The 16210-nt window shown below is 38.6% G+C and overlaps 1 protein-coding gene across 2 annotated transcripts in view; it reads right to left on the bottom strand.

Moving 5' to 3' along the window:
* Window positions 1–16210, bottom strand: part of LOC126248670 (neurofilament heavy polypeptide-like) — a 423975-nt gene that overhangs the window by 40926 nt on the left and 366839 nt on the right. For both annotated transcript variants that reach the window (XM_049949900.1, XM_049949901.1), the window contains exon 4: window positions 3941–4087. In XM_049949900.1, the coding sequence (XP_049805857.1) occupies window positions 3941–4087 (147 nt within the window). The remainder of the gene's footprint in view (window positions 1–3940; window positions 4088–16210) is intronic.

The raw sequence follows: 16210 nt of genomic DNA, 5'->3' as shown, positions 1-16210 counted from the left end.
ATATCAGCTGTGTTATGTATTATAATATCAGGTGACCCCTCAGAAGGAACTCGGTACCAGTGTTACAGTGTTTTCTAGTGAGGTACACCGATGGCAGCTGTCATTTTTGGACATTTTATTCAGCCAGGCACATGCAATGCACCATCTTAATGCAGTGCACGTTGCAAGGGCAGTCTGATGCAGGAAGGATGGACTTTGTGTCTTGTTACTGCAGATGCCAATTTCCATCTGTCATCCTTAGGTTGTGGACACACTACAAGGAGATAGGTCAGTACATAAGGTGAATCAGACCAGGTCTCTGAAACATTACAGTGCCATGCAAAGACCAATATCTGACCATCTTTGGACTGTGGCAACTGCCATAGCACAGCAAGACAATCTCAGGAGGGCCATTAGAACTGCTGTGTCTGATCATATTGTAAGGAAAAGGTTATGAGAAAGGATCTTACGATCCAGACATCCTGTTTGAGTACTCCACTTGACATAACATCTTGCAGCTTGCCTGAAATTCTGCCGTTCCATGTCAGCTAGCAACTTCTTCACATCAATGGCAAAACATGTTATTCATAGATGAGTCCATATTTCATCGAAAACAACTTGATGGCCATATTTGGGTGTGGAGATGATGTGGTGAGTGGTAACTGCCAAGTGTTATCCAGGAAATCTACAGATTTGACAAAGTTCTTTGATGGTGTGTGGAGGCATCAGTGTTGACAACTGTACAGATATTGTCGTTGTCCATGGTTGCTTTACTGCCAGGCAGTACATCTAACAGATCCTGTTGGACCATGCAGTGGTTGCTGCATGTGGTAGTGGCCTTGAAATCACCCTCATGTTCCATAATGGCAGAGCCTATGTTGCAGGCATCACCAGGGATGTTTTGCAAAGCCTGGACTTCGAAGTAGTGGAGCGATGTATGGTGAGTCCTGATCTAAATCCCATAGAGCATCAATTGGACATGCTTGGCATGTGTGTTTGTAGTTGTCCTGTTCAAACACAGACTCTCCAAGACCTCTCAATGGCTCTTATATGACAGTGTTTCCTCCATAGACTTATATGGAGCATAGCATATATGTGTCAGATGGTGATTAATGATCACAGAGGGCATAAATGTTATTGGAACTCTTGAAGTCCAATGAAAAGCACCCAGAATGATGGGATGAATGATAATTTCCATTTTGTTTTTGACACCTGTCAAACATTTTTGTTCTTGTTGTGTAAATGAACGTGGATATAATGTTGTTTTGTTGCATACTTAATTTGTGAAAGGGAAAGTTAAAATTTAGCAACACATCTAGTCCTCAATTAGTGCTCAGTGGAGTATAGCAGATGCCCAAAGTCATGTTCCCCTAATTTTTTGAGCAGTGTATAAACATGCAGCAAATGAAGCTGGCAAAAAGAAAAACAGGAATCTAAAAAAGGAGAGCAATATTTTGTACACAAAGACAAAGCAGGCATGGTTAGAAGATAAATACAAGGCTGTACGAGAACCCATTACTATGGGGAAGATATATACTGCCTGTATGGAGATTAAGGAGAGAAAAGAAGCAGCTGTATGAAATTGAAAGCTCAGATAGCAAGCTGATACGAAGTGTAGACAAAGGTGGAACGAAAAAATATACTTGCTGAATGAAATAAAACTCTGGAAGAACCAATCATGACAAAAATAATCCTATTGGTACCAAAGATCTATGAGACAGGCATAATACTCTCAGATTTCAAGAACAATGCAATAATCCCCATTATAAATAACACAGGTGTCAAAGGTGTATTACTAAAATGCCATTAAGTTATGGCTGTAAAATACTGGTACGTATTATTTACAGAAAAATGGAAAAAAAATGGTAGAAGCCAATCTTGGCAAAGATCAGTTTGAATCCCAGAAAAATTTTGGAACATTCAAGATAATACCGACCCTACAGCTTATCTTATAAGATAGGTCACAGAAAGGCAAACCTATAGTTCTAGACTTAGAGAAACCTTTTGGAAATGTTGGCTAGAATATATTCTATGACATTATGAAGGTATCAGGGTAAGGTACAAGGAGCAGAACATTATCTACCACTTTTCTTCTTTTTCTTTTTTTTTTCAAGACTAATTATGAGAGATGAAGGACATGAAAGGGAAACAATAGTAGCAAAGAGATTGGAAACTACTTGTAGCTATCCCCAATGTCATGCAATATGTACTTTGAGCAAGCAGTGAAGATAACCAAGGATAAATTTGAAAAGAGAATTACGGTTCATTGAGAAAAAAATGGAATGATTGTATTTTAATTATTTTAGGGATGGCAAAGAACCTTAATGATCAGGTGAATAGAATGGGTAGTATCTTGAAAAGGGTTTACGAGATAAACAACAGGAAAGTAAGACAAGTATACTGGAACATAGTCTAATTAAATCAGATGCTGCAGAGGAATCAGATTAAGGAATCAGATTAAGGAATCAGATTCAGATTAAGGAATCAGATTCAGATTAAGGAATCAGATTCAGATTAAGGAATCAGATTCAGATTAAGGAATCAGATTCAGATTAAGGAATCAGATTCAGATTAAGGAATCAGATTCAGATTAAGGAATCAGATTCAGATTAAGGAATCAGATTCAGATTAAGGAATCAGATTCAGATTAAGGAATCAGATTCAGATTAAGGAATCAGATTCAGATTAAGGAATCAGATTCAGATTAAGGAATCAGATTCAGATTAAGGAATCAGATTCAGATTAAGGAATCAGATTCAGATTAAGGAATCAGATTCAGATTAAGGAATCAGATTCAGATTAAGGAATCAGATTCAGATTAAGGAATCAGATTCAGATTAAGGAATCAGATTAAGGAATCAGATTAAGGAATCAGATTAAGGAATCAGATTAAGGAATCAGATTAAGGAATCAGATTAAGGAATCAGATTAAGGAATCAGATTAAGGAATCAGATTAAGGAATCAGATTAAGGAATCAGATTAAGGAATCAGATTAAGGAATCAGATTAAGGAATCAGATTAAGGAATCAGATTAAGGAATCAGATTAAGGAATCAGATTAAGGAATCAGATTAAGGAATCAGATTAAGAAATCAGATTAAGAAATCAGATTAAGAAATCAGATTAAGAAATCAGATTAAGAAATCAGATTAAGAAATCAGATTAAGAAATCAAATTAAGAAATCAAATTAAGAAATCAAATTAAGAAATCAGGCACTGCAAGTGGAGGGAGGCTTGACTACAGTTATCAGGCTCAGTTGGATGCAGGTTAATGTGGTTATGGAGAGATGATGAGAACTGCACAGGATATGCTAGCATGGAGAGATGCAGCAAATCAGTCTTTGGACACAGTAACACACTACATTTTAAGTGCAAACAATTTTCCTGGTCCATAAAAGAGAATAATTTTAACTTTAAATTTAATTAGGAACTAGTGCACCACCTAAGTCTAGTAACAGTTACATAGGAACCACAAAAACAGCATCCTACAATAATGATAATTTTCCTGCAAACATAGTACCTATGTTGTCTCATTTCTAAAAAACATAAAAAGGAGTCACTTTTCTCTAAAAGCATTAGCACTAAACTGACTCTCCCCCCTCCCCCTTTTCTCTGTGTCTCAAAGATATGTAACAAATCATGTGACTAAATGATCAACCTATAAAGCTGTGTGTGTGTGTGTGTTATTTTTGTGAACTAAGTGATACAGTCCAAAACTAATTCAAACAAATAGCAATATTAATAGTAACAGTAGACTTAGTAATGACAATGACCATGCTTTATATTGTTGCATTGTAGAACTGCACAAGAAACAGCTTCCTGTAATGCTGAAAGCTTTACTAAATAGTACAATATGGGTATTGGCTACACTGACAATTGAAGAAAGACACGTATGCGGCAATGTGAAACTAGATATTTACTTTAAAAGAAATACCATACATCAAACTTCACCAAGACTCACCTCTTGTACACTGGAGTTTCACTTTCAGAGTCTGGTTCATCCAAGGGTTTTACCGTAACACGCCTGCGGCCAAAGTCTGATCCAGAGCTATGACCAGAGCTCATAGAATCTGTACGCTGATGTGAGTATCCTGGAGGACTCACCATGCTGCAAAAAATTGACATCATCACAAACTGCATAAGATGGAAAAAATTTTAATGTGTGAATGTGTCTTAATGGGTGCACAGCAACTTTCTCTCACTGGGAAAAACTTAGACCATTATAGCACTCTAGCTCTAACAGCAAGAAGGACATTATACCTCCACCCATATAGAAGAAAAATGTAGACTCAGTTGTTGCATTTTAATGTTCTTTTATGTCCTTAAATATGTAGGTATAGCTCTGAAGGAGAAGCGACACCCATAACCAGTTGCTGGAACACCAAAGAGAGGACTGCGAAGATTTGTGGTAAGGTGTAACACAGCTGTGAAAATCATGTAAGGTCTCCTGTGCAACCAGTCCTTGAGTGCTGCCCAAGTGTTTGGAATCAGAGGAAAGGTGGAAGTTGAGCAAGGAAGGTGCTTTATTCACAAAAGAAATAAAATGCATCAGGAACAATTGTGGTACTCAATACCCTGCAACATACACCATACAATTGTTTGATATGTATTTATGAAGAAACAGAAAAATTCAAAATTTGTATTTTGCCTGTGAGCAGACAGTGATTCCTACAACAATGAGTTAAAAATTAAATGCAAGTTTCAGAGATAAGAGTCCATTCCAAAGGCATGTAAGGGAATTACTTTGGCACAAAATGAGGTGAATAGGTTATTAAACATACAAAAAATTTAACATCTCAAACCTTTTGACTTTTTACTGTAATAACCATTAGAAGAAATTCATGGTTAAGTTTCTAATTTCATCCAAATTTAGTACTAGGCCCACCATTGTCAGGTATGAAAACTTTATGGAAGCTATACCAAGAAATTTCAGACATTTATGAAAGCTGACTTAACAGTATGGTTGTAAGTCAAATGGAATCAATGGTTATTGGTTCTTCCAAAAATATACAAGATGAACACTCGTCCTTAGATCATCAATAATGTTACTTAATTTTAATCCTAGAGAAGCAGTGAAGAGTGAAAATTCTCAAAAGATGTAATGGAAATAGGTGTATTCTGTGTTCAGAGTACCTTATCAAAAACACTGCATTGTTATGGTATTAATGTTACAACTGAGATGTAACAACCTCTACGCAATTCTTTGAGACTGTGTTTCTTTAGTGATCATGATCTTACATTAGTCACTTTGATGACTGGCAATAAGTGCAGAAACAGTCTCAGGACCAGAACAACCAAACTACATAGTGAGTTTGGTTCTCAAATGGGGGGGATTGCAGAACTCAAGCACACATCTTTGTAAACTTCAACTACACCATCTTGGCAGTTGGTAGTGCTGATTTTGGTATCCTTTATTTTGGAATGTGTAGTAAATTTTGTTTTGACAGATAGCGGAGATAAACATAAAACCTGAGATGAAAATGGACAGAAGCAGAGAGAGATGGAAACCATACTTTTGACTCACATTAATACACTTTTAAATAGGACATTCTGCCAGCTCTAATGACTAAATTCCATTATTAATAATACTGAACAATGGCTAGTACAACAAATTCACTTGTGAAGCACATTGCTGTCCCTTTAATATTTCATCTCAGGCAATATCACTTCACAAAGATGACTAAAGTACTGCCCAATTTCATTAATTATAATTCCAAATGACCCATCTGTGGTTCAGAGTTGTTAAAGAATGTCTTCAGTTATGTTTACATGTAGTAATGTTGTGTCACTAATATTGTATATTGCTGTAAACAAGTTACAGTTCATTTAAAGAGAGTGAGTAAGAAGAGTTAACAGAGACTGCCAAACCAAAGTACTAACATTACAGTTGTACAAGTCTGAGCACCAAACTCAGTGTAAAGCTGTTTAATTGCCTTTCACATGTGCTATAGACAAGTACATGTGCTGCCAAAGGTGTAGTCACCCATAAATGGTAACTCTTTATTCAATAATAGAATTAATCCTGAGTATAAAAAAATAAGCTCACTCGTGGTGGTGGTGGTAACTCATGAGAAATGTGTTTTTTTTTTTGGACTAAACTCATTCTCTTTGAGGAAACTTGTCTGATTAATGTACATTTAAATTTTGCAAACTATTGTATAACATTGCAAAAGACACTGTACAGTGTTATCAACAACAACAACAACAACAACAACAACAACAACAACAACGGCCTTGTCACGGCAGGGTGGCTCACTACCTGGTGACCCAGATAACAAAGCAGAAAAGCTTACCATTGCACCATTGTAAGATGAGCATTTTACATAACCAAAAACTGTAACTAGTATAAGAGAATTTTAAGTCCACATCAGAAAGGATGTCCATGTTAACCATAAAGGGCAAGAATAAAAACTGTACCCTTAAAAACTGCTATGCACCTGTGAACGAAAATGCAAGAAATCTGTAGAAAATAAGTACATTTTGGAATCTTATGATCTGAACCCTAGAACATACCTAAAAACAATGCTAAAATACTTCTTGGCGACTTCAAAGCACAAGATGGGAAGGCAAAGAAGTTTAAGAACATTGTAGAATAATATCTAGCTCACTTAAGAACTAACAGAAATGGCGGAAGACTGATTGATATGTGTAAAATGTTCCAGTTAAAACTGATGTCTACACATTTTCACAAACTACCAAGAAAATGCGAAACTTTCATATATCCACATCAAAACCTGAATTTCATCTGGAACACACAGCCCAGCCAAATCAAAGGAATATCGTGGAAATTATGAATGTTAAAGTAATCAGAAATGGGGATTATTGTTCAGTCATTATCTTGAAGATTAAAATACGATTTTTTCCTGTCTAAAACAAGAGAGAGAACCCAGAAGGTGATCAGGTACAACTCCACTACAACTAATCATACAATAGAGACAATAGAAAATACAGAATAATTTTGAGAAGGAGGAGACAAGGAAAAAGGTGGCTGCCATGATCTCCAGGTACAAATTACTAAAGCAGCAGAGCAAACTTTAGGATTTGCCAAGAATAGAAATATGACATCATAAAGCACCAAAATTCATAAAAATGGAAACACACAAAATAAAGCGAGTATGTAAATTTAAATTTCTTTGAGAAATTATTGAACAGAATGGACTAAAAAGAAAACCACCTATAGATGTAAGAGTTAACCAAATGTAAAGAGCATATGGTTTGAAAAAGAATATTTAGGACAGAACAAAAGGTCAGCACCAATCGTAATATTATCTGTCTTTCTTTATTACATTGCAGCTCTATATTTCAACTGATAGTGCAAGTATCAGTTGAGTAAGTAGCCTTATAGGCTGAACATAATTATCACAACACTCATCCCAAGCTAACTCAGGTGCGTACACCCATTAAGAATGTGAACAAACAGATTCTATTTTTTATGCTACTGTGTTTTAATTATATAAAACACCTTTTGACTTCCAACATGTTGTATGTATTAAGGAAATATTTGAAGTTCATAACCATACAGAACTTGTAGCAAACCTTTCTATGAGACACTGCTTTCACCATTTAAAGGTGTAAAATTTGTTAAGCTTTGATTTTATTGTACAGTGGTGATCTCTCATGTGAGTAAGAGCTATTATGATAAATATCAGCCCTAGCCTGGAAAGTATAACAAAAATCATTTCATTAACAGTAGTTTCACTATATTCCCCTAAAGTAGTATGCCTAGTCTGTGTAAGAACGTTTCTAAGAATACTGATGAGTCAGTAGAACAAGAAGATGCAACATATTAACTAGTAGTTGAATTTTAAAAAATTGATCATGTCATGCACTAATTACAATTTGTTTAGATTTAGTGAGACTTTGGAGTTATTGGTTATAGCCTCACATGCTGAAATGGCATGAGAATCAGAAAAATTACCGACATTTTTTTTCCAAATTGGGTCATTTTTATACAATTTATATCTCACTACTGTTGTCTATAAAATAAACAACTGTATTTCCAGACCATTAGAAGTCCATTACTACCAAGGGCACCATCTATTTCTTATGATTACATTGTTAAGGTATTAATCTTACAGTTGAAAGTTTCACCCAAATTAAATTGAGTCATCCAAGATGAAATCAATGAAATGCAATGACATGAAATATTACTGAAACCATTCAGAAATACTGAAATTTCATGCCATTGCATAATCCTATGGGATTTTATGTTTAGTCTCCCTTTAATTTCCATGAATTCAATTCAGTTCCACTGCAACGTAAGCCATGACACCATGAAATTCATTTCCCCAGTAGAGCTATTCCCACATAGCCCTTTCGATAACCTCCGATTTCATTGCTGATAACTAATAGGAATTAACATGAACAATAATGAAAGGCTGAGTTGAGACTGAAGGCATACTCAGGTAGCCAAATGGTTATGACAACTCCTACAATAAGCAGAAAACACAGGTTAAATTCTCAGTTTCGCATAAATTTTGATTTTGTCACAGCCAATTTATTCTGTTTGGTATTTATTTTGAAGCTGCAATGCTATGTCATCAAACAGGATCAGCATGTGTCAGCTTCTTATGCAATGCTACCTGTTTCAGTTCAAAACAACATGTCATTGTTACCTACTTCTTGGAAATGTCAGTGTAGTATGGTAGTATGACTAGCATTATCCTACTGTGTTTTAAACAGTGACCTATCTTATCACAACAATGTGCATATGTCATGAAAAAGTGAAGTAAACTGTCTGCAGAAGAGGCTACAGTATTGCAGGCAACCTGTAAGGGAGCACTGGCCTGTTAGAATGAAGAACAACATTCTAGACTATAAGTTCCTAAAAGCAGCAGTTGCTGCTGCTGAGACACCAATGATTTGAAATAAGTGATAGTACAATGGCCTTTTACGTTAATTTAACCTCCTACTAAAGCACACATCATTGGCTGTATTTAAGCACGCACTTGTGTCCAAGCCATTAACCATTTACAGTCATTCAGTCTTTAATTATTTAGGATGGCAAAATCAGTCTAACAACAGTATTCTACTGACACTGTACATTACCATCAGCCATGACAACTTAAAAACACTGAATGGTCCCCACAGAAATCATCATTGACAGCTGTAACATAGCTGCAACCACAACAGAGGGGAATCTGTGGAGAGGCCAGATTAACCCATGGTTCGTGATGATGATGGGCAGCAGCCTTTTAAGTAGTTGCAGACAGCAGTATGGACATTTTAACATTATCCAACATGACCTTGCTGTGCTAGTACTGTCAGTGTCTGAAAGCAAGGGGACACTGCAACCGCTATTTTTTTCCTGAGTGCATGCAGTTCTATTTTATTATTTAATAGCAACATCCTGTTTGGTAAAATACACCAAGAGAAAAAAAAAAGGAAAGATTCACAATGAAGGAGATAACCAAATGGGATGGAAATCAGTAGGTGTGATGTACACGATTACAATTTCAGAAAGACTGAATGATTTTTTCAAGAGAAAGAGCTTCACAAACTGAGCATGTCAATAGTGCATTGATCCACCTATGGCCCTTATGAAAGCAGATATTCAGCTTTTCATTGACTGAAAGAGTTGTTGGATGTCCTCCCGAGGGATATTCTGCCAAATTGTGTCCAACTGGTGCATTAAATTATCAAAGTTATGAGCTGGTTGGAGTGCCCTGCCCATGATGTTCCACATATTCTCAATTGTGGTAGAGATCTGATGACCTTGCTGGCCAAGGCAGGGTTTTGCAAGCATGAAGACATGCAGTAGGAACTCCGACTTGTACAGACTAATGTTACCTTGCTGGAATGTAATCCCAGGATGGCTTGCTATGAAGGAAACCAAAACAGGGCATAGTATATCACTGACATACTGCTGTGCCAAAAGGGTGCTGCAATGATACCCATAGGGATCCTGCTATGAAAAATCACACCCAGCCTGACAGTTGGGCTGTATGGTGGGTAGCAGTCAGGTTGGAATCCCACTGCTGTCTGGGGTGTCTCCAGACATATCTTCAGCCAGGAATCTCATTGACTGGAGTAGAGTTGTCTTCAGTGATGAGTCCAGTTCAAACTGAGCCCCAGTAGCCACCAAAGAAGTGTCTGGAAATGCCTCGTACAGCTGTGGGATACCAACCTGGCTGTCACCCATCATATAGCTTGACAACCAGAATTAATGGTCTGGGGTGCCATTTTTTTCAAAGCTGGATCTCTCTGCTTGTTGTCCATGGTGCCCTTACAGCACAGTAGTAGACAACTGATATTCTATGCCCCATTTTGTTGTCCTTCATGGCAAGCCATCGTAGGTTTACATTTCAGCAAGATAATGCCTGCCTCATACGGTAGGAGTTTCTACTGCTCATCTCCTTGCTTGTCAAACCCTACCTTGGCCAGCAAGATTTCTGGATCTCTCCCTAGTTGAGAATCTTTGAAACATTATGGACAGGGCCTTCAACAATGTCAAGGTTCTGATGATCTAACATGTCAATTGGACAATATTTGGCATCACTCAAGAGAACATCCAACAACTCTGCCAATCAATGCCTATCTGAGTAACTGCTTGCATAATGGTCAGATGTTGACCTACACATTATTGACTTCGTCAATCTGTGAAGCTCTTTCTCTTGAGTGACTCAACCAGTTTTTCTGAAATTGTAGTCATTTGTTTGAACACATACATCATGTCTACCAATTTTTGTCCCATTCAGATGATTTTTCCATGGTGCTTCTTTTTTGTATCTTAGAGTTCATTCTGGAGGTAAAATAGTCCCCATTCAGATCTCCAGTGGAAGACTACTATGGAGGAAGTCATCAGGAAAAACAAAACTGGCACTCTATTAATTGGAACATGGAACATTAGATCCCTTAATTGGGTGGGTAGTTTATAGAATTTAAAAGAGGAAATGGATAAGTTGAAGCTAGACACAGTGGGAATTTGTGAAGTTCAATGATGGGATGAACATTACTTCTGGTCAGGTGAGTAAACAGTTATTAATGCAAATTACAATAGGGGTAATGCAGGAGTAAGTCTAATAATGAATAAGAAAGTGGGAATGCAGGTAAGCTACTATGAAAAGTATACTATTTGTGAGGATCCCATGATGCTCTTTAATGAGGTGTCTTTCTTTTCTGTAGAAGAAAGTTTGTTGTCCAGCTTCGGGAAATTTCTGCAGTTAACTTAAAAAATAATTGTATGAGTTATTAAATGTGTGTGTCAGAAATAGAAACTAATGTAATGCACGTTCTATGAATGTTATTACTACTGTTATTACTCAGTTGCAATTTTTAATTTTGTGACCTTTTATTTAGAGACAGGAAAGGATGTTTTTCTAAGTCGACGTATTGGGTGTTACAGAACATGTAACAGTTTTGAGGCAACTATTTTCTTTGAGTGTTCTTATGTATGTGTCTCTTGTTTATTGGTAAGTTTGGTCTTTCAGTTACACGTCGCAGGAAGATTTGGACAACAGCCCACACGAAACGAAATTTGGGTCCACAGAAGAGTCCGATCCCACGCGTCGGCTTTGACCTGTGACGTAAGGATGTCGTGTGTGACGTCACTGAGTTTGGTGTGTGAGTGTGGCATGTTTGTAGATGTCGTCGTGTTGTGGTTCGTTGTGCTAACGGGTGGTATGTTCAGGGTTTTCGTTTGTGTGGTGTAATGGGCTTAGTTTGCTTTTGCTTATTATCCAGAATTGTTAGAGTGTCGGCTGTGTTTGTAGTGGAATTCGTTTCAGTGAGCTAACGATTTTGTGTGAAGGTTAATTTAGTATTGTTCGCTGTACATCGTGTGGTAATTTTAATAAAATTAATCGGTTGTTGTTTTTGTTAAGGAATGGGTAGGACGGATAAAATTAACAGTGCACATGTCAAGGGAAGTGTTCAATCCCAATGTGTGGCTGTATATGTTGATATTGGTATCGGGAGATGTTTTTGAGCTATATAGGCCACGGGAAGTGTTTGATCCTAATTTATGGGATCGGGAGCTGCTGTTGAGCTATATAGGTCAAGGGAAGTGTCCGATTCCAGATGATTTTGTGTTTAGTGGTATTTGGGAAGTTTTGTGATGTCGGTTTTTTCGTCGTTTTGTGTGGTTTTGTATGGGGGTGGCTGTCTAAATTTGTTTATATTTAGTTTGCCCTCACCCAAAAACACCATTTCCCGCGCTTGTCCCGTTAGTGTCATTAGGCTTTTGTGGAAAGTGTGTGTTTTCGATGTATTTTCGTCCTCATAACGTGTACGTACCAACTTTATATGCGCCATATTGGAATCGTGGTTTATGGTTGTTATTTGTGACGTCATATTTGTGACGTCATATTTGTGACGTCATATTTGTGACGTCATATTTGTGACGTCATATTTGTGACGTCATGGGTCAAAGCATACCGGTGGGATCGGACGCTTCCGTATTTCCCGAAATTTCTATGGGCGAAAACCTGAAAGATAGGAACCAAGAAATCTCGCAATGATATGAGAAAAAGTCTTTAAGAGATTACAATTTACTTTCAAGCATGATTCAAGTGCCAATGATGAATCTTTCCATTCTGATGTACTGTCCGAAACAGACTTCGCACCATCTACTGTACTGGAAGACAACGATGCTGACTGTCTCCTAGGACCGGAAAGTTTTCCAGAGATATAAATGGAGATGTTGGAACAATATTTTGCCTACAACCATGAGGTAGCCAGTTGATGATGATGATTGGTTTGTGGGGTGCTCAACTGCGCGGTCATCAGCGCCCATACAAATTCCCAACCTTTGCTCAGTCCAATCTCGCCACTTTCATGAATGATGATGAAATAATGATGACAACACAAACACCCAGTCATCTGGAGGCAGGTGAAAATCCCTGACCCCGCTGGGAATCGAACCCAGGTAGTTAGTTGAGGCATGAACGCCGTACCATTAAGAACTCCTTACCAACCTTGTGGCCAATATGGAAGGACGTTGCAGAATATGCACTGCCGTCCGTGGTCTCACACCCGATTAAGAACAACGCTTCGCTTTTTGAAATGCCGAGGGGACCATCATAAATCGCGATAACTTCAATATAATTACTGCCTTTGAAAGGAATGCTTAATGAGACCAACAAGAATGACACTTTTATTCAGTTACCTCGTGTATTATTCTATAGCAGTTTCAGCGAACTATATTACCTGGCAGTGTCACATCACGCGAAAGTTACTTTTATCCTCAAGCTTTGTTCACCAGTCTACTTTAAGTCATGTATGAGCATGAAGAACTGAGTTCAAAAGTATTGAAAGGACCAACTGAATACACGAGGACTCTGTAGGAAGTGGGCTGTAGAGTGCATTAGCTCCTTCGGGCGTCTGCAGTACATAAAGCCGTATCTTGATTGGAAACAAGGGGGAGAATTATTAATCGGATGTAACAAAATTGCAGTCATCAGTGGTACGAATTAACTACGGACGTGCTAACACTTTAGTTGTGATCAGAGGTTCTTTTTGTCTACCTGCAGATGTTCCGTTGGGGCGCAGGACTGATCTTGATAAGGCCTGAAAATTCTGAGGTCAGTTATCTTAACTAAGCTAGTCCTTATTGACAATATTAAACTTCTGGAACCTCTTTACGTTGTTTGCTACTCTTCACCGATGAGAAACGCCCATTACTCCCGAAGCGCTGTTCACAAGTCGTGGAGAGTGGTTGGTGGAAGCTGACGTGATGCAACCCGTCTCCTCGACCATCCCATGCAAGGTGTATGGGATTCAAATCGGGAGAGCGAGCAGGCCACGCCATGGGTGCAATATCTAACGTTTCCAAGAAAACATCAACCACCTGTGTGCTCTGCGAGGTCGAGTATTATCTTCCACCAGTACAAAGTCTGGGCCCACAGCAACAGCCACACACGAGGTCCCAAGATCTCGTCACGATACCTGATACCAGTTAAACCTTACCGTTTGAGCCGTGCAATTTCGTGATGAGGTGTTCACATAATCCCTTTCCACACCATTCGGGATCCTCCTCGATGTCGGCCTCTTTCCACAATGTATAGGTCCAGAAACAGAGCTCCATGTTCCCTCCAGATGCGAATCCGTCGAGAATCACTCTCCAAACCAAATCTCGACTTACATGTGAAAAGAAAACCGGCACACCGTTCGACGGTCCGGGTGGCACGCCGACGACTCCACTCTACTCTCCTGAAACCTTCTGTAGACCTCTTGCCTCGGCACAACACATCCAGTGGATGCTGCGGGGTCGATGCCAGTTGCCGAGCACTACTAAGATGGTACCGTCCTGCCGTTACAACCAAACAACAATCCCCCCCCCTCTCTCTCTCTGATGTCACAAATGGTCGGCCCCGCCCTGGTCTTCGGGATACAGTTTCGGTCTCTCTAAACTGCCGTCCAAGAAATAGAACGATTCACATTAAGCCATAGGGCCACATCAGTTTGCAACTGTCCTACTTCCATTTCTCCTATGGCCCTACACCACGGAGAGTCTGGTAGGAGTCTTCTCTGTGCCAAACTGCACCGTCTGTGACTGTGTACACAGCGGTTGTGGATGAAGGACTACCCGGTAAACACTACCCCGCCTGATAGATACCCTGACGTCATCGGTGGCGTGGTTGTCCGTTGACCGGAATGCCACCTTCCGTGCAGAACACGATTGTACGGACATCTGTTGACAGTTTGTATGATTATATCGTGAATTATAAGCAGAACGGGGAAATAGCGGGTTGTTGCTTTAATTTTGCACGCCAGTGAATTTTCAACGTAGCTTCACAGCTCTAAGTACGAATCAGCTGATGTTATCGAGCTAACTATTTGAGGATTCTCTTTGAATAACGTATTTAGTTGAACAAATTACTTGCGGAACGCATCCTCACTCAGTTAACTGAGGAACTACTAGAATTCTGTACTAATGATTTGCGATTAAAAGTGGATAAGCCGACGGATGATACAGTTATTAACGTGTAGCAAAGTAAAGCACTTTAGCTATAAAGCGTGAGGATAGACAAAGTCATTACCCTCTGCTTAATCTGTGAATACACTGCTTTCGGTCTCCCTATGGGGTTCTTTACCGTTAGCATTATCAGTGGGCCACATTACATAATCCCAGTTTTTCAGAGTCCACCTGTATGCGGAAATTAATTGCCCTAGCTGTTTTTAGACTATTAATCGATCCACACACACACACACACACACACACACACACACACACACACACACACACACCAGCGTTTCCGGGGCCACTACCAAGTTACTAAGCAGTACCAAAGCAGCAAACCAACATTCAACACAGTTACAAAAAGTGTGGGGGAGAAATCCTTTGCGTATCATTTTCCATGTTGCCTTGAATATTCATATTTCGCTTTAAACCTCAAACTGAAAAATTCTCTCCAGCATTCTTGTGGAAGGTAAATTTACGAAAGGGCGAAGCTTTATACTACGTTTCTAGATCGTTACTCATTAAACATCTGAAAAGTGAAAGGGCTATTTGTATTAAGTACATCAAAATACTACTGAAAATGTTTCCCAAAATCGTATGTAAATTGCAGGAACCATCACTGACTGCCTTTCCAGGAACATTCCAAAAATATAAGAAGAAATCCTTATTTTTAAATATATTGCATTAAAATTTGATAAAATATTAACTCCGCGCTGTTTATCACGGTTAGTCAGCGTATGTACTGGTTGTTCATCCCAACGCACAGCCTATACTGGGAACGAAGAAATTAAAAATTAACCTTTTGTAATTTAACAAATTTGTGATTCGGAGTCTTCATATTAGTCATTGCTTAAAATAAAAGCACAGCTATACGTCACAATCAGTAGGAACATCGCAAGTATATATTTTTACCAAAATTTCCAAAGAATTTAAACAGCGTATATTGGATACCTTACAAGAATACGGAAACCTGTTTAGCGAACACGTTTCCACTACATGTTTACTAGCAAAACATTTTGAATGTTATCGATGAACTTACGAAAAGCTACGGAACTACGTACATTGTCCGTTCCTTTTCACTCGATCGTCCTAACAAGAAATAAGTGTCACTAACACCGTACGTACTTGTATTCCTCTCCCAGCATTGCAGGCAGCACACACTAGTGGACGCTCATGCATCACTGCTTACTCGTCACCGAGGCGCTTGTTATCAGCTTCGATATTCCGCCGATAAGTCACCTAATCACAAACGCCAGACATTTTAATCTCTGGGTGTGGCACCAGCTCACCTACAATACGCTGCTACATCCGTCACAAGCTTTGAATTCCTCA

This window comes from Schistocerca nitens, chromosome 3 (genome assembly GCF_023898315.1).
Source record: "Schistocerca nitens isolate TAMUIC-IGC-003100 chromosome 3, iqSchNite1.1, whole genome shotgun sequence".
In the NCBI taxonomy this organism is placed as follows: domain Eukaryota; kingdom Metazoa; phylum Arthropoda; class Insecta; order Orthoptera; family Acrididae; genus Schistocerca; species Schistocerca nitens.
The sequence above is the reverse complement of the archived record's forward strand: the minus strand, read 5'-3'. Positions and strand labels throughout refer to the sequence as shown.